At 42.1% G+C, this 19,884-nt stretch overlaps 1 protein-coding gene across 4 annotated transcripts; it reads left to right on the forward strand.

Annotated features, from left to right (window-relative positions):
* The first annotated feature begins 5,533 nt into the window (after positions 1-5,533).
* LOC133913085 (nuclear transcription factor Y subunit A-7-like) lies at positions 5,534-10,158 on the forward strand. 4 transcript variants are annotated; one of them, XM_062356131.1, is made up of 7 exons: positions 5,534-5,626; positions 6,124-6,442; positions 8,225-8,328; positions 8,438-8,509; positions 9,058-9,222; positions 9,428-9,551; positions 9,633-10,158. In XM_062356131.1, the coding sequence occupies exons 2-7, from the start codon at positions 6,160-6,162 to the stop codon at positions 9,695-9,697; spliced, it is 813 nt and encodes a 270-aa protein (XP_062212115.1). In that variant the 5' UTR covers positions 5,534-5,626; positions 6,124-6,159; the 3' UTR covers positions 9,698-10,158. The 4 variants fall into 4 exon arrangements, with proteins under 4 accessions (XP_062212115.1, XP_062212113.1, XP_062212114.1 ...); XM_062356130.1 differs by having other exon boundaries at positions 5,577-5,975; XM_062356128.1 differs by having other exon boundaries at positions 5,577-6,442.
* The last annotated feature ends 9,726 nt before the right edge of the window (positions 10,159-19,884 follow it).

Genomic DNA, 19,884 nt, shown 5'->3' on the forward strand with positions numbered 1-19,884 from the left:
TAGACTAACAATATTGTTGAAAATAGTTAATAGGTTATTCCATAGAAAGATGTATAAGTGATAAATCATGAATTTATTAAGAAATGATATTAGATAAAAAAATGCAACGATATCTTTGAGCTCTTAGTAATGCTCATAAGGACAACAAGAAGCTTAAGAAGTACAATAAGCGTAAAGACAAAGTTACTTGCGGAAGATCAAATAACTAAAGGTATAGTATTGTCAATAAAGTTTTATATACTAACCCATATTCTTTGTGCTTGAAAGTGAGTAGGGTTAGGTACCTTATGAAGATTAATAATAAGCGTAAATGCTAAGTCACTTCTAGAGATTAAGTGATTTAATGTATAAAGTTATCAATAAAATTTTATGGATTAACCCACGTGCTTTATGCTTAAGAGTGAGTTGGGGTTAGAATCCATAAGAAAGCATGAGTTGAATTAAGATATCAAATATGCTAAGAGTGAAGAACAAAGATTGAACTCCATATATGATAAAGTGAATTAATTAAAGATGTCGGATACAAAATGACTTTCTACAACAAGATGGTGAAGGAAAAACAATACTCAGTTGCGATGGACCATCCGGTGGTGAAGTACAAGCAAAGAGCTTGATGCCAAATGACCAATGCATCGGTGAAGGGCGAATGAAGTCTCTGCATCAATGGATCATGTGAGGCCATAGGAATCTATGGATGATTTGCATCAATCATATGAAGAATCAAAAAGAGATGAAGTGAAGTTTATATGAAAGTTGGCAACAATCAATGTTTTAAAAAAGAAGCGGTACTAGAAGGTATTCTAAAGCTCAAAGTGGTTCAAACGAGTTTTTCATTTGAATTTGAGTCTAGGTATGTCGCAGTACTATAGGTGTCTTAATGCTTAAGAGTATCTAACCAACCTAAAGTGAGAGATACAAAACACCTATGAACACTGGGTAGTGTTAACTTGTGTTTGCTTTAAGAGTTTGATTTAGGACTCTAGTGCCAAAAGTGTGAAAGTGTTTGAATTAGGTTTTAGAGTGTTGCTAATTTGATACAATGTGTTTGAGATTATGAATTCAGTAGAAATATGTAGCCCTTTGAATAATCTTTCGAGTCTAAAATCGTCGAAATCAGACATTAGTATCAAAAGTTATCTCTTTTTTTAAGGGTTTGTTGTGCTGAACTCAGAAGTTCCGGATTGGCCGGAAGTTCCGGATGAAATTCTGGTTGGGGTTCTCGGTCTTGGTTTGAAGTTTTAATCCGGAAGTTTCGGATTGAACCTGAAAGTTTCGGATTCTGTGCTCAGAGGTTTCGGACTTGATTCGGACAGGTGTCTCAGGCGGGTCTAATTCGAGTAATCCGGAAGTTTCAAATTAATCCAGAAGTTTCGTATTGTATTGAGGTATAACATCTAGTTTTGAGGAGTTGGATATAAATACCCACTCACCCTCTCTTTGTTGTGCTGCTGGTACTCCAATGAAAATACTCAAGCCAGTAATTAAAGCTCTCCCTACTCTATTTTAGTGCGAGATTTGAGAAGAAAAGTGAGTTAGGTTGAGATATTAGAAGATTGAGTTGAAGTGACCATAACTTTCATCTCGAGCATTCAAGTTCATCAGCAAGAATTTCATCATCACGTTTTTATTCTTGGAACTTAGAGCTCTTAGATGGCTAGGCGTCGCTGGCAAGTACCCAAGATTGTGGTATGTAGCGAGAAGTTTATGAGGGCACGGATTTCGCCTCCGCAAGGTAAGAAATCAAGAGTGAAATCTCAAGCTCAAGTGTGACCAAGGTTGGTGAGAAAAAGGGTTGAAATAGATCTAACTCAAATATGACCGAGCCCCTCAACAGAGATGTAGGAACCTCAAATGGAGGTGTCCGAACTTTTGGAAACAAATCACGCGTCTTCTCTCTTTATTTGTTTGTTCACCCTTCATTTGTGCAAATTTGCTCGATCTACTTGCTCCTATGAAATTGACTGCAGGTACTCCATGGATCTGCTTGGAATTATCATTTGGAATACACGACTTCATTTGGTTTGAGCTAGAAGTCATTAGACGTAATATAATTTCAGTTTCAAGTTATGAACCCAAAAGTTCCAGATTAAATCCGAAACTTTCGATGAAGAGTAATTTTGGAACTTCCGGTGAACAATAATTTCAGAAATTTCTATTAGATTTTGTTGTATATCTTGCTAGATTTGAATAATCTTTGTCACACCCTAGGATTGTAATATTCACACTTATTTAGGATGATAGTGCACTAGTTGAGCCTTGCATATTTAGGATTTTCACTTGTGAAAAATCTGTTAGTTTATTTTTCGCTGTAAGTTTAACCAATAGTAAAAAATGACGAATTATTCATGTCCCTCTAAGTGACATCATTGTCTTTTCAAGAAGTGGTGGATGGTCTCCTTGATGTTCCGTTGTAAGCATGGCACACAAAGTCACCAGACAAACGATGTCAAAGATCCCCAAGGGCCTCTCTTTGGCACAGTGGCACTAGAGGTTTAGTGTTGAGCCGTAGTTTTGTTGTAGAATTCACCGGGCTCAAACAAACACTTCTGCAATAACGACAACTCGGATATGCAATCATCAATTCAATTTTGTATTCTACCCAAACATGGACAGTGAGTCACAAAACAATAGCTAAGAGTTCCTTACCAATAAGAAGGTCGTTCCCGGGCCTCGCTACACTAATAATTTAGCAAGAACTGTCCTGAAGTGGCACAGTGTGACTAGGTCGATGCTTGATCGCAGTGATTGGATCTTGGACTGTGGCTAGGATGGTATGACATGGAGTTGGTGATGAACATGGGAGGGTGGATCAAGGCGACTGGACAGAAAACATGACCTACTCACTAATCTGCCATCTGGCAGCCCATAAGCTTAATTAAAGTGTTAAGCAGAGGAGAACAAAAGTTACCGAAAGATCCAGGTGGGGTTAAACTTAAACCCACCTCACCCTTTTTTAGCATCATCCTTAGAGGAAATGAGTCTCTCCCATGCATCTCTCTCCTCTAGTCGTCACCTTGTCACTTGACACAATATACAATAGTAGTACTATGCTCCCACCAGGTCACCAGACTACCAAGGCAGCTAGCTCTAACCATTAGAGCTACCCCCCGAGTTGAAAGACCGTGGTGACCACTTCACTTTATCGTGCACACATCTGCCCGAAGCCTTCACCCACGCCCATCTAGCTGTCCACCGATCCATCCAGTTTATCCAAACCCCAGACCTCAGAACAAAACAAAACCATTGAGCTTAATAAACTAACCCTATGTAATACCTGAAATTTTTCAAACTTCAGAAGTTGACCACGGGACCCATGAGGAGTTTAATTTTGAATTTTGATTCATTGGTCAGATGGACGATCAGAGGCCGCTGATGTGTTGATCTCGTCGAGACGATTCCGTTTTGCTATCAAACGTCCTGTTTGGACATTTGGTGAAGCTGTGGCAAACCCTATAAATTTAGACTGTTGGATGTAGGGATGATAATTATACCTGATTACTTGTTTACCCATGGGTAAATACCCTAATAGGGTTGGGTATGTTCCATATTTAGTACCCATGGGCACATTTTTGGGCGAAAAAGATGACCCGATAGGTATACGAGCACAAGTATGGATAATGCCTACCCATACCCGTGGCACCTGTTTACCCGTCAAACTCCCTAACACTTGGGTCCAATCCAGTAGTTGTATAAATATGGATATGCTCTAATCCCCACCGCCCCTACCCACCACCCCTCAATCCTCACTCCACAGCCCTCCAGTTCTGATCCCCTTCGTCCTTCTCCCTGTCGCCACCCGCTATGCCCAGCTCACCGCCGCTCGCCTCCCGCTGCCCAGCTCACTAGCAGCACCCCCAATCCTCATGCCTCTCGATCCCCTTCGTCCTTTTCCTCGTCACCACTCACCATCCCTCACCTCTCGCCGAGGGCCTGTTCACTATCGCCCGCCGCCTAGCTCACCACTGTCACCCCATGCCCCAACTCATCACCGCTACCCCCATGCCCCATCCCTATGGGATCGTGAGTCCTTGTAGATCCACAATCACTCAGCTCCTCGGTTTCCCGTCATAGCCCAAGTCCCCACCGTCGCCCAGCTCCGCACCGTGGCCCTGGTCCCATCGCAGCGTTGCCTACCATCGTTGGCCAAGGCGGTCGCGCTAGTTGTCAGCCGCTCTTTGTGCGGAGGCGATGGCCGAGGATCCATACATATGCATCTCATGCATTGGAAGTTTTGTCACCGTCTTATGGCCGTGACCATATTGGTACAATGTTGTACGTTGCCTGTAGAGGGTTACGACGCACAACTTTACGTTGCATGTGAAGAGGTAAGGGTGAGGAAGAACATGCTATATGCAAAACATTTTCTTTCATATGATTGTCCTTACTTTAATTGCATCAATGATATTCTTATATTGTAAGGAAATCTTTAATACTGTTTTGATGATATTTCTATCGTAATTTATAGCTAGCAGATAATAACATGTGGTTGTCGTTGTATGGCTAGGCTTGTATGTTTTTTAAGCTATTGTTAACTCATTTGGCTTATCTTTATTAAAGATGATGTTTAATTAACTATAGCTAAATAGTTTGACTTACTGAGATTTTCAAATCTTACTCTTGCTATCTTTTCAGTCGCAGATGATGGCGAGCATGCGGGATATGTAGTAGCATGACTTTTGCACAAATCACGCCCAGTTATTGTCTTTTGGGTTGTAATGTTAGTTTGGTGTCTCTTGTTGTTGTGTTGTATGTCTTTGTTTTGGTATAGATGTTTGATCGTGGTTTGTTCCTCATTTTGCTATGATGTTTATTTCTATTAGTGTGATGATATATTTATCTATTTCTATATATAATAATATCAGTTATGCCTTCAGTTATAGATAAAATACTGTCAATTTTTTCTTTAAAGTTTGGTGGTCCAGGATATTACACCCACCGCCACTCGTCCACCAGTCCTATAATAATCCCTGCCTAATCCTATCTTAGCAGCTAGGGTTACGAGCCCACGACGCGCACAGCTTGCGCTGTGTGCTCTCTTGGCATCAGATTGGCCAGCCTCCTATCTGGGATCCTCCTCCCCACCCCACCCCAGCGAGAGGGAGAGGGGAGGGAAGCATACTAACATGCTATTGGTTGCCGCCTCCGCGCCTAGTGGTCAGTACTTGCAGCGGCTGCCTCCAGTTGCTCGCTTCCTTTTATCCCCTTATTTCCTGATTGGTGCTTGTCTAGATTGGTGTTGGCCCTTTTTTGTCCGCCTCGGGTTTGATGCAGCGCTACCTCATTTCTACTTTTGGGTGGCCGGGGATGGGATCCCTTTTCGGATAAGGCGTTGTCCGAAATCTCTGGAGTTTGGTGACTGTTGATGGGTGCGGGGATCTTACGGGTGTTTACTTGTGCAGGATTCAGGATCGAGTTGTTAGTTTAGGGGGAGATGTTGCCTTTTGATCATAGCAGCGATTGGTTGGGGGGGGGGGGGTTGTGATGTTGTAGTAGGATTTTGGGGGGGGGGGGGGGGGCGTCTGATTTGTGCAGCGTTTGGAGGCGAGGCTATCACTTGTGGAGGGGGAAATTCTGGTGTTCTTCTTAGCCGAGTTGCACCTGCAGTCGTTAAACTGTACTAGATGATGTTCGTTTCTCTTCTGATCCGTGTTTCTTTACAGCTTTTGATGTTCGTACTGTAAATCGAGCCTTGCTGGAAATTCTTTGGTCGACCCGTTCTTGGTCCCGGGTTTTCTTGTCCAGCCGTCCAGTGTTCCTGTTCTACAGTGTACTATCCTGCCTATCGTTTAACGACTCGCTAGCGCGTGGTCTACTCACTACAAAGGATTCAGAGCGTGGTTGAGTTCTTGCGTCTCCAATCGAGTCAAGATCGTTGCCCTGTTTCGCACGAACAGGCTAATCTATCGACGGCCCTGCTTCCGCTCACTTTGACCCCCGCTTATGACTTTTCTAATCTCTGTTCAACTTTGTTTGAGGTGGAGCCAATTAATAATTTGCCACCACTAAAAAATGATTTCGTTTTCAATCTCTACCCGGTCATAGACTAGTATATACTCTCGTATGTCATTTGACTTGCTGCTGAAACAGTGTCCATGTGTTGTCTTCTCGATGTTGCTGAAACAGCGAGGACCTGAACGACTGTGGAGCAAGGCAGCGAGTATGAGCAGCATGGAGTCGCGGCCGGGGGGAACGAACCTGGTGGAGGCCAGAGGGCAGGGCACCGCGATGCCTTCCGGCGGCACGGCGATGCAGCCGTGGTGGACGGGCTCCGGGGCCGGGCTCGGAGCGGTGTCCCCTGCCGTTGTGGCGCTGGGGAGCGGGGCAGGGGTTAGCCTGTCGAGCAGCCCGGCAGGTGGTGGCGGTCGGGCGACCAAAGGTGCTGCGAGCAGCAAGGCGAGTGACGAGAGCAGCGAGGATTCACGGAGATCTGGGGAACCAAAAGGTTTGTGCTGCTAGCTTTATCCATTAAAGGAGATGAGCTCTTATTGCACGAGGTTGCTGTAGTTGTTTCCTTTTTTTATCTATTCTGTTCAGCGTTCTTGCTTTTTTTTTAGCATACAGTACTATATCTTGGTTTGAAACTTTGAATTCATCGGAAGATCTTTCTATAAATACAATTGCAGAACGGAAGCTCGTGCTTAAGATGGTTCCACCATAAAGAATGTAGCACGACAGTTTCCTTATATGGCATAAAAGGAAGTGAGAAATTTTTCACTTGAATGCAGGCCTTGCAACAGGCTAGTGCTTCGTTTCTCTCTTTTTTTTTTCATGATGGTCTCAGAAGAAAGAGTGTTTATGTCTCAGTATTAGCACCAGCACAAATCTGAAATCTTGGTCAGTTCTCCAATTCCGAAACATTCGTAGATGCGTCAATCTCACAAATGAGTGTCATGTCTGCTGTGATGATGTAGAATTGTCATTTATCACCACATCATGTTTATTCAAAGCTCCACTTGCCTAGTTCTTTGTTGGAGGTATAGAAACGATCGTACTAAGCTTAAGCAAGTACTTCAATTAACTAGAGCAGTTTGTGCAAAATGGTGATGGGAATCAAATCATTTGCTATATTGATCTTGTAGGTAATGTTATTATGTGCAAATGTTTTTCTCTGCATAGAAGTATTCACTAATCAATTAATCATAATAAAATTAGCCACTGTGCTGTTGTGCGCATCAACAACAAACATGACCATTGAACAAAAATAAATTATTATTAGAAATCCATGTGTCATACGCTTGTACGACTTAAAGAACTCATGTCAGTGGAAATGAGCATAGTAGTCATTTTGCAGAAAGCATGACCATTGAAACCTCTACCCAATTTGAATTTCCATTTTAGTTTTCCTGGCATGCACTGCTTGTTTATCTGATCTTAACTTCCATTGCATACCTAAGTATTTCATCTTTTTATCTAATTTTTCCAGAAGCTTACTGGAACCTTGACTGTCTTAACTGAATAAGGAGGTGTGTGCAAACTGGATAGTTTTTTTTTTTTTTTTTTGATGAAAAGGTGCAAAATAGTGGTTGGTTAAGATATTTGGATTTCAATCGCTAACAATATACGAGTCTTTAACTCTTTGTGCGCCTCCTTGAGAAAGTGTTCCCTGCCATCTGTTGTATACTGATTTGCAGCGCTCCCATTCTTCTGTATCAAACTTTGTCTCCCCCAAAACTTTTTTTCACGATCATATCTTATTATTACGGACTAAATGGTTCATGGTTCCTTCAAAGAATCATATCAAGCTACATTGAATGCCTGAAGCGTGTTATCAAGTGCTCAAGCTATTGACTTATAATACGATTGCAAAGATTTTATGCATTGTCAGTTGCAATAGCATAAGGAACTTTTTGTACAAATATTTTTCTTTTACCAAAGCTCCTTGTTTTTAAGATTTTTGTACACGTTCCTCTCCAGTCTCTACTACCATTCTGTTCATTTCTTTTATCATCTTTCCAAACTGAGTTTTGCGAATGAATGGATTTCCGAATTATTTTGTTTCCTAATGATAAAAACCTTAACCTTTTCCAGTTGAAGCGATGTTTATAAGGTCAGATGAGAGGAATAATGCTACTATCTTGCCTAAACTTTTAAACGTTGATGTGAGGACAACTGTACAAGTTTTACTCGGATAAGCGTGCTGTTCGAACTGAAGAGTTTAATTAATTATCAATTATCGCACTGGCAATGAAAGTAAAATGGTTTTCTTTCTTTTCAATAATTCCAGATGGAAGCGTTGGTCATGAAAAGAATCATGCTACATCACCGATGCCTGCTTTGGTGTCAGAGTATTTGGCACCATATACACAGCTGGAACTGAACCAATCGATTGTGTGCATTCTTTTCTCCATTGACTCTGTTTCTTGTCTGTTGATGTTTCCATTTTCTGTGAACTTGTCTAGCAATTGTGTTTCTCGTCTCATGTTCATACCTTGTGTAGGCTTCTGCAACATATCAGTACCCAGATCCTTGCTATGCAGGCATGGTTGCTCCGTATGGAACTCAACCTGCGGTACTACTTTATGCCAAATTAAGCATTGGAAATCATTTCGCCCCTTGCATGTAATCCTTAATAGCACTAGTCTAAATAATGGTATTACCTACTATACTTCACTCAAGCACAATATGAGATCTAAGATAAAGAATTACAGATTCAGTGGAGATGTTATTATTGAAGAGTTGTCAATGTTAAATATGAGCACTATCTTCCCTATTGAAATTACAGCATAAAATTCAGAGAAGAGTATCAAAATTACCTTGGAATATTTATATTCCTTTGGTATTTTTAAAGAAAAATGTGAAACTTGTGATACTGTTTGCTCCCTGTGTCATGACTATGGAAGATTGTACTGCTCAAATGTCTTTGGATCCAGTACAACGCTTTGGCTAGACTAATCATCTTCACTTTTTAAAGATAATGTATATTTAATTATTCTGTGTTTAGAGCATAACTGAACTGCTTGAATTAACCTGGGGGGAAAAGACGTCCATTAATGTGTTGTAGTTGTCTTTTTTTGTATCTAAAGCGCCTTACGCCTGCTGTTTTTGTTGTCTGCACAGACTCATTTCCAGCTACCTGGATTAACTCACTCTCGCATGCCATTACCTCTTGAAATATCCGAGGAGCCTGTTTATGTAAATGCGAAGCAGTACCATGGAATTTTAAGACGAAGGCAATCACGTGCCAAGGCGGAACTTGAGAAAAAGGTGGTCAAAGCCAGGAAGGTTAGTTAAGCGATATTATGGGCACGCTTCTGCTGTATTTCCCATCTGATTTTTCAGGATTGTACAGTCAGTGACTTCGACTTTTCAGGATGTTCCTTTGTAAACTATAAACTCTGAATCTCGGTTCTTTTCAGATGCCTTGAGTTAGTCATAAATGAATCATATAACTTGATAGATTGCTAAGCACTTGCATTTGACATTACAGCCCTATCTTCATGAGTCTCGTCATCAACACGCAATGAGGAGGGCAAGAGGAAATGGGGGACGCTTCCTAAACACAAAGAAAACTGACAGTGGTACTCCCAATGGTAAAGCTGAACTGAAGATAGGTAATAGAATCGTTGCATAATATAACACACATTTGAGTGCATGTATTTCCATTTCTGACACCCTACTTCTGCATTCCTTAGGAGAGCAAAACTCCAAGCATATCCATGTCCCTCCTGACTTACAGCTACGACAGAAGAAGGCATGAAGTAGCGGTCCTGCATGCTAAAACAGTGGCATCTGTCCACAGGCATACGCACTTGAGATCAAATCCTTGCTCCAGCGTTGCACTGCCATCTTTTCATCTTCTTTGGGGAAAGCGGTCCAGTGTTCGTTCACCTGAATGAGCTTGGTACCTGTTGTTGGTCCTGGCAGAATGCAATCTGGGCACAAGAGTCCATCCAAGTGTTCAAGGCCATGGGTAGGTCGGCTGTTTTCAGGCAATTCATTCTTGGCTTTCACATTCCGCCCTTGTTTGTACCTGGTGTGTTGGAAGTGAACTAGATTGTGTTCTGACTTCAGCATCCTGTGCTGCATGTATAATTAAAATTAGCTTTGGATAATGTTTGTAATGCTTGAACTGTGACAAAGTCGTAGCTGAACTGGATCTACAGCGAAAGCAACTCATGTCGAGTCCTGTGCAAAAGCAGAAGATTGTTTCACTATTTTTGTGCTACTCTTTAGGCTTGTTTGTTTCCACTTCATATTATAGAAAACAGTTTTTATAAGCTGAAGTGGAAACAGATAAACAGCTTGTGAATATAGTTTTTTAACAATTCATCTTTTAAATTGCAGCAATCTCATAATCCATTGTCCACTAGCTTTCCTCAGCTTTTAATTTGAAAAAAGACCAAACCGCTCATCAACGTTGGGGTGAAATTACCCGTCACTACCCCTCCGTTACCCCTATCCATGCGCTCCCCCCAACAGCTCTCGCTCCAGCGCATCTCCCAATCGTCAACCCTTAGTGCCACCACTATGGACGAATTCGACGTAGAATCTCCCGATCGTCGAACCCTAGCGCCACCGCTATGGACGAATTTGACGTAGCCATCATTGACGAGTTTGATGCTACCTTCTCCTACCGGGACGGCCTGGCCGTCACCTCTACCTCGCCCGACGCGTTTCCCTTCGCCCGTAGCCACTCACGACGGCGTGATGTTCCTAGGTGTTGCCACCGTCTTGTTCTGAGGTGCGGCACCATCCTCATTCCCCGGCGACGGCGGTATGACCTACTTCCCCAACAACAGCATCTCTCCCTTGCCTGGAGCATTTCACGACGCGGCGACGACCTTGTTCCGAGGCGACGACATGAGCTCCTTCGCAGGTGGCGCGGCGGCCTATTTCTCCGATGACGACGTGGCTACGATGCCTGGCATGCCTGCGTGGCCTGACATCCTCGGCATGACGGCCACCCCGGCATGGCCGCGTACATGGCGCCTCGGCCCTCCCACGCGGCGGCCGAAACTGGTCCCCTCCAACGCTTGGTGGCAAGCGTAGCTCCCCTCCCAGGCGCAGCCGGCACAGCTCCAATCCCAAGTGCAGTAAACTCAGAGAAAAAAATGGCATGGGATTTTGTTTAATGCTAAACTTGATCATAATTTCAATGACTAGAAAGCAATTTGAGCGTGCTGTGCTCACAAATTGTAGTGGCATGTTTAGTGTATTTTTTATGTAGTATTTTAGCTTTTGTTGTGAGCTAATCTGGGCATGTTGTGATCATAAATTGCAGTCGCATTGCTCTACCTCTTCATCTAGGAATTAATTTGTGCCAATAGATATATGATACCATGGACACATATATATCAGATTGTAATTAACATTAAACATGCACAAATCTCATATTTTGGTATTGGACAATTTTGATTTCTGTTACATAGCAACCATTACCTCTATTATTTTTGTACCGAATAGATGGATGAGTTTAACAAAGCTGATTGGAATACATTCAATAATACAACATTCTGTAAAATATGTGTTGAGAAAATAAGAACTGGGAATAGGTCTATTGATGTTACAACTACTAGAGGTTGTAAGAATATAGTTGAGAAGTTCTTGTTAAGCACATGGTCGTGTCACTCTAGAACGCAACTGAAGAACCGGTGGGACGCACTTAAGGGTTTGTATAACTTTTGGCTAAGGCTTAACAACGATACAGACCTTGGATGGCACAATGCTAAAGGTTTGGTGACGACAAGTGACACTTATTGGAAAGAGAACACAAAGGTACTAATTGTCTAATAATGTCTATTATTTACGAAATATGTATTGTAGACAAGATGAACATAATATTATCTTCTAATGTTTTCATTATCATTCAGAATAGAGGAAGCTCAAGCATGGTCCATTAGAGTGCCTGGACGAACTTCAAATCATGTTTGATCTTACTGCAGTGGATGGTTCTTTTTATTGTGTTCATGGAGAAGGAATTGGAGATGGGGCAGGTGAAGGAGGTGCAGAAAATGGTCGTAGGAGAGTAATTCAGAAGGTAGCAATCCATTAAAGAGAGGTAGTAGTAGCAATGCTACGAGCCCAAAGAAGAAAGTACAGAATCCCTTAGTGAAGATAATGAAGGGAATTTAGGATACTTTGTAGTTCAATAGTGTTGTATCCAACAAGGTGATACAGGTTGAAATGAGGTTTGAGTCCATTAAGGAAGTGATGGCCTTAGCAGTGGATTACGGGGCAACAGAAGGAAGTGTGAAGCATTTCATGACTAGACAACTCTTTGTCAAAGCTGAAAACCGTGATGTGTTCCACACCATAACCACCAAGGAAGGGAGGCTCACTTAGTTGAAGATGTGGTGCAAGAAGGAAGGTTACTAATAGTCATCTATATTAGCTTATGCCAATTTATTTTGCTTGAACCTATGTTTGACAATGGCCATGTAATAATTTGCTTCAACCTATGTCTGACAACAACCGATGTTTGTCATTATATGTAACCTATTGCTAGTTTGTTTGTAGATGAATACACATGGAAGTGATGATGAGGATGAAGCATTTGAGGTTGCACGCAACCAACTTAATGTGCTTGAACAATATGGAGCAATATCATGCACATTTGGTATGTACTATGCTGACACTTGAACAAATCTAAGAGAAGAGAACTTGTTGTATCCGGTCATGAATGGGTTATAAATGCTCTTAATGTTTCATCATCTTGCTATGACATGGTTAGGATGAGTGGACCACTTTTTGATAGGCTATATAATTTGTTGGTGTTATCTTATGGCTTGAAGTCAACTTGCAAGATGAGCTCTATTGAAGTTTTAGGCATGTTTTTATGAACTATTGGTGCTCCTTAGTCATTTAAGCAAGTTGCAAACTGGTTTGAGAGGTCAAAAGAAACAATTAGTATGAAATTCAATAAAGTATTAAAAGAAACAATTAGTATGAAATTCAATAAAGTGTTGGATAGTATATATCTCCTCTCAAAAGATCTTGTCAAACCAAGAGATCTAGAATTCACAACGGTGCATCCAAGACTTCAAGGTGCTCATTTTGCACCACATTTCAAAAACTACATAGGTGCAATAGATGATACTTGTATTCCAGTCGTTGTGCCTTCGACAAAGTTGGTTCAATGTGTGGGATGCCATGGATATTCCACTCAAAATATGTTGATCATATGTGACTTTGACATGAGGTTGGGATGCCATGGATATTCCACTCAAAATATGTTGATCACATGTGACTTTGACATGAGGTTCATTGTTGCGGAATGACCGGGAACGGTACATGATATGAAGGTGTTCAATAATGCTTTATAGAAATATGGCGATACGTTCTTATTTTCTTCACATAGTATAGTCACATATTCCCATGATGTTATCTCATTTGTTTCAATATTGAAGTTATTTCTCATGTCTTACGTTGTTTTTCTAGAAATTTTTTATCTTATTAACTCAGGCTATCCTAATCGAGCGGGTTTTCTAGCTCCATACAAAGGGACGAAGTACCATTTACCAGAGTTTCGATAAGGTCTACGTCCTAGTGGCAAGAAGGAGGTATTCAACCATTTGTGTTCGTCTCTTTGCAATGTGATTGCGCGTTCATTTGGTGTTTTGAAGATGAAGTGGAGAATTTTATTAGACTTAATAAGTTATCCTATGCTAAAGCAAACAAGAATTATACTATCATGAATGACTATTCATAACTTTATTCGAGATAATGCTATGAGTGATGAAGATTTCGACATGTGTGATAAAGATAAAATCTACATGCCAATACTCGAAGCATCTTTATCTCAAGGGAGTGGTAGCAATAGTGAATTAGGAGATGAAGAGGGAGATATGAATGTCTTTAGTGATAACCTTGCTATTTCTTTGTTTGCTAAGAGAGGGTAAATTATTTGTGGGAGAATATTTGTATGGACAAAAAATTAAGTTTGTATGAATGGTGTATCTTTTGTTATTTAATTATGTATTTTCATATTTTAGGAATATGCTACAAGTTCAATCGAATGAGAAACGTGTCATAAAATGGTAAACATGGCACCCAAAACAGTTGATGACATTATAGACTTTTGACATGCACAAACAACAATTCAACTTACCAAGAATCTAGATAAACAAACAACCATTAGCTTTTATATCCTTATGTTTCTACAATCTAGAATATACAAGCTATTTTTCAGAATCTATAGCTGAAGCAAATATGACCTTACACCGCTTGAAACATATAATTTTTAGTGGTTCCCGCATGAATTGAACTGTTTCACGTGAAATCCCTGTAGAATTTTTGCGTTCCAATCAGGGTCTTCGCTTTGCTGTATGTTTCATCTCTTTCACTTTACAACTTGTAATGCCGTCGAGTTGCTGAATTCGGTGTCTGCACTGGTGAGTAAATTTAGTGCCCACTCTTATATAACGCGGTGTATTAATTTGCACATATTGAGAACGGGTGTGGTTTTACTGTAAGGACATTTGAATGTTTGTCCTATTTTCTCGTGTAGTTAGTTTCATACAATGTTTCATTTTTCGATTAACTCAATTTGATTCGGTGGTTTCAGTTGAGTATTCACTTCTGCTCGCTCCTTCAGATTTAGTATTCTCTCTTTCCCTATCTTCCTTGTCTTGAGAAGGATTCAGGTTTACTCTTCTCTTCTCACCATCTGTAAGATTCGTTCATCCTTGAACCTTTTCTTGAGACGAAAGCTCAGTCACCGCTCGTATACATACAAGTAGTACGTATACGGCTTTGGCCAGCCATCGAGCAGTCCGGCCATCATGGTGTGTCCAATCAGTTTTCCTGAGGGCGGCGTTGGAGGCCCACAACATCTCCTTTTCAGCGATCGAGCCCATGATATGGCGAATCGTTGTTCGGTGACTTGACACTGGCTAGCTTTCGATCAGATTTTTTTTAAGCACTCACACACGTACATACATTAGTATAGGTATATTCTAGCACATCACACTTACACAACATTAATCCTGTTTATGGGCAACCTAGCCTGGGGAACTGGACCCGACCCAACCATTGTACGGGTCATGCTCAGGCTTCAAAACATAGGCTCGCAATTCTAGCCAGGTCGGGCTCGGGCTTCAAAATAGACCTAATCAAAAAAAAAATCCAAAAAATTCGAGCTTAACTCGAAAAAACCCAAGCCCGACCCGAAAAATCCAATGTCGGGCTGAGCTCGGGATAAGCAACCCGGCCCGATGTCAGGCTCAGGCCAGGCACAGGCTTGCGGGTTTTGTATCGGGCTTTTCATAGCTCGACCCGTAACCTGGTCCAGCCCGACGTTTGAACAGGCCTACGCAACATACATCAATATAGATATATTCCAACACATATATAAATAAGACTAGAGACATAACTTCATAGAATGTGGGCATACGTTTTAATAATAGGTAAGTGCCCGTATATTGCAACGGAGATTAAAATTTTAGTCTATCCCAACAAAAGAGACAACATGTAGGCAACATTGGTACTTAGACAATGAAAACACCACTCTAACCAAGCAATCGAAACTTCATTCCAACATATAGGCAATAAGCTCTTTCACTCGTACCATTCCTGTTAATTTTCAGGAGTCATACACTTTCCCACAGTTGAAGCAATAACTAGCTACCACCTACAAAAATACTTAGAGATATCACATAAATAGCTGATCAGCTCATCATGAGAAGGGACATAATCATGAGTGCTTTACAATTGGAAGCCAAACAACCAATGCCACGGTTTCAGAAATGAGATTCACCATCCAAAGAACCATCGTCTATCAATAGTTGCAATATCTCCCCTACAACAAAGTTTTTGAAGTATGAAATCATCTTTTCCAGTACTAAAGAGTAGAAGTGTGCCTATGCATAGTGCTTGCTGAACCTTGATGCAATTGCTGCACCCTGGAATGCAAAGAAAGAAGCAAACAATTCAAACAGTGACGCCCTTCAAGGTTTCATCATATAATTCAAACAAATTAGCCTCTATGATACAAATAAACACAGCAAATCATAATAAAGAAATTACTATACATGATCACTTGTCTACGCATTGGTGTCTCCCTATTGGATCTCGGTGTCAAGAAGAAGTGCAGGTACTTCCATTCCAAGCTTAATTTCTAGAGCTATGATGGCACTAACAAGATATGAGCTGTAAGCCTGCAACATTCAGTAGCACACACTACTGTTACCTAAAAATTCTTAGACCTCAAAACAGGCTACTGTGAAGTACACATGAATTAAACGTTTGCAAGGCAAATGCTGAGCCCAACTAATGAACTAACCAGACCTAATGGTTCGGTATTGTTTCAAGGCATGAACTCACCGTAGCCCAAGCCAATATAGTTACAGGAACTGATAAAATGAATTTTGTAAATAATAACCAGTAGACCCGAACTAAAATATTTTCCTACCTGAGGCCCAAAAACATGAAAGCTAGGTATTCTAAGGTATTTAAGTTTCCTTAAGATTTTCGTCACTAACTCTTGTTGAACCCACACTAAGCTTCTCATATGTTGACCTAACAAAGTGGACTTAAGCTCACATGACCAGAGACAAAAACAAACAAACGCTTTCTGCAGCTAGGATCTCATAGACGTATATATGTCCCCATTTTCTGTACTGACCATAAACTTTGCGTTGGTGTGTCTTCAAAGAAATTTCATTATAGGGAGCATATTTGAAGTGAAGGAGAACAAAAAGAATCAAAATCTCACTCAAAGAAGTATATTGATCAGTATAGTGTTGGAGCACTTGTATCTCAACTATGTCATGAAATAATCAATCACCGGTCACATGGGACAAATCATATCATCGATTATTGAAAAGCCACTACAAAAGTAACAAAACATAACAAATGAACAAAAACATTCTGTCTCAGGTCTTGTTTATTGCAAATTATAGCCATGAAAGCAATCACATAAAGCATTCTATGTAAAATGCAATTAGTACATATAGAAAAAAGAAATTGCGAGCAACACTTATTGAGAATCATATTATATGCCAACCCTTAAAAGAAATAGAAGTGATTTTTCTTGATATATTCAGTCGAGGCAAGCACAGCTATAACTTGCGCTCTAGCAAGTTAACAGCCGTGTCTCATTGAAATCATACCAACACCAGTTGCAATTTGGATCAACAACTGTCACGTGGATATGCAAAAGATAATTGATTTTCAAGTTCATTCTGAATCAACCGATTTGCCATCTAAATTCTGAAACAGAGGCAAACATAAAACAAATCACAACACTTCAAGATGCATTTGATCAAAATAGTAGTGCAGCCCTAAATTAGTCAAAAATTAATATGGTGAGTAGTACCTTTACAGAGAGAAGAGGATAACCACAACAAGCAGTAACATGTTCATATGACGAACATAGATGTTTGTTTGTAGATGGATACATGACCCTTGCAAATTCAACAATTGAACATAGATTTTTTTTCAAGGGTAAATCCCTGACAGTGATTCCGGGGTATGTTGGACAGTGGATGCATGATCTTTGTTTGGAATGCGTATGTTGGATCTGGCTGTGTGTGTATGACTCAAGACCACCGGAGTTTATTCAGGTTCAGGCCTCCCTTAGGGTAATAGCCCTACATCCTGTGTATTCTTCTTCTTTTTATCTAAGCCAATTACAGATGATGTTCTTGCTCAGCCTTCTACTTCTTTGGCCCAAAAAACCCTCCCCTCTACAAGCCTGGTACTCCTCACTTTATATATCAGAGGGAGAGAAGACTTACACGTGAATCAAGTTATAGACTCAGGCCTAGCTAGATCTTCTCACCTAGGCCCATCATTACTAAGAGCAGACGTATCTATTTGCTCTATGGCACTACAGAGCATGTCCCATCGCTCCACCTCCCGCGTCATCCCAGTCACCTGGACTGCCCTGTCCCATCCCTACGCACCGCCTGCGCACCTGCAAAAGACCTCCTGCCACGCCCGTCAGACCGTCCCATAGCTTTTAATGCTACAGGACGGGACACGGCAGCTTTGCATCGACCATCCTTTGGATGACCCGAAAGAGGACCTGGGGAAGGGAAATACTCGAGTGAAATGGTATTTATTGTGATTTAGACTGTTTTGGACACATACCTGTCCCGCGACCAGATGAGACTGGTCGCGGGGTTTGCTCCTGTGACCTGGGGACTGGTCGCAGAGCTTGGTTGAAGAGCCTGGTTGTATGGTCGCTGGCTGGTCGCGTGGACGCTAGCTAGTCACACGAGGCGGCCACGGTTCCGGACAAACGTGGCATGCAATACCTGCTGATATCTTACCGAAGTGGATCCGCCCGCGAGGGGACCCTACAATTCTTTACACCGACAATTTTTGTTTACTTTGTCACAAATAAAACCCAAAATATTTTACAGTGCACAATCTTATGAACGGTGATACACACCCAATATACAAAATTGGAGAACTAACCATCGCAAAGACCAACAAAAATAAAGGAATTGACGGTGATGGAGAACCTTAGTTGTTTCACACCCTATCATTATCTGGAGGCAGTATTATCTCCATGCATGCAAACCGCATTGCCTACCTGTAGAAATCTCATTAAAAGCAATCTACCAAGTAGGGAACACATCACAAGAGATGGAGCACCAAGTCAAAAAAAAATCACAAACACACGAGTTTAAATCTGTGGAGAAAAGAGTAGGGAAAAACATATCATCTAGCAGCAGGGGCTGAGTCTGGCGTACTACCTGCATGAGCAGCATCACCTGAACTCGATGGACACCGCTGAGAGCGTTGCCATCCTCCGGACGGGGTGAAGGCCCTTTCCTAGCGACCTAGCAGCCGCTGCCGCTTTATATCCTGCACCACACACACCAAAATCTACCCAAGGAGAAGATGAAGTCATGGGGACGCACCGCAGATTGATCGGCTAGCTAAATGGGGAAGAAATGGAGAGAATTTGCACGTGCATACCTGGGATCAGTTGGATTCAATGGTGCCCTACGCGGCGACCACCCTTGGCCTCACACTCGTTGGGAATGAGTGGGCCATGATTCCTTTCCCCCCTCGGTGATTTCATTGATACGCGCTCGCGCTACCACAGTCGGGCCACTGGGGGTTGGTGGAGCGAGGGCAGAAGGAGGCAAGGTGGTGGCATAGTGGCTTGGGGCATTGTGGTTGTGCATAGGGGTGGACGCAATGCTGCAGGAGAAGCGTCGCCACCGTCGTGGATCCTGCACCACGCACACCAAAATCTACCCAAGGAGAAGTAATCTCCCATGGTTTTGAAGTACATGTTTCACATTGCAAAAAATGTGTTCAGTGGTTGTTGGAGGAGGTCAAAGGAGATGGTGGTCCCCTCCAGGGCCGCGTCGAGGAGATCTACCATAGAAGTGGCCGGTAGATCCAAAGCGCAATGGCAAGGGGAGATGATGGGTTTGGAGAGAGATGCGGTTGGAAAGGACCCTGGAGACAGCCGCGAGGAGGATGGCGACGAGCGCTCCGTCAGGGTTTCGGTGGAGGCACAACGCGGATCGCTAGTCATGGGCAATCCAATCGGACGCGTCTTCGGGGGACGACGGTGCGAGGAGGAGTGTCCGAGGGGTGCTGTCGGGATGGTGTGTTTGGGAGGAGAGATCGAGGATGGGCATGCCATGGAGCATAACTAGCGGAGGCGGCATGGCTTGGGGAGGGGAGACGTGGGGCGGTTACATGTATGTCTGGAATCAGGGGAGATGGTGTGGGGAGGATGCGTCGGTGCTCGTTTTGATGGGAATGGAGTAGAACGGGAATGGGGAGTAAAATAGGAATCAGATCAAAACGGAAAAGGCACAACTCATTTTTTAAGTAGGGAAAAACAGATCATCTAGCAGCAGAGGCCGAGTCTGGCGTACTACCTGCACGAGCAACATCTGTAGCTTTGGATTCTGCACCACGCACACCAAAATCTACCCATGGAAAAGATGAAGTCATGGGGACGCACTGCGGATC

The sequence above is a fragment of the Phragmites australis genome, chromosome 3 (assembly GCF_958298935.1).
Source record: "Phragmites australis chromosome 3, lpPhrAust1.1, whole genome shotgun sequence".
In the NCBI taxonomy this organism is placed as follows: domain Eukaryota; kingdom Viridiplantae; phylum Streptophyta; class Magnoliopsida; order Poales; family Poaceae; genus Phragmites; species Phragmites australis.

What these genes read in the sequence shown, in the direction of transcription:
- LOC133913085 (XM_062356128.1), top strand. Translation starts at nt 6,061, where the DNA reads ATGTCATTTGACTTGCTGCTGAAACAGTGTCCATGTGTTGTCTTCTCG. An exon ending in GAGATCTGGGGAACCAAAAG is followed by an intron (nt 6,443 to 8,224) that starts GTTTGTGCTGCT and finishes CAATAATTCCAG; the next exon opens with ATGGAAGCGTTGGTCATGAA. An exon ending in CGTATGGAACTCAACCTGCG is followed by an intron (nt 8,510 to 9,057) that starts GTACTACTTTAT and finishes TTGTCTGCACAG; the next exon opens with ACTCATTTCCAGCTACCTGG.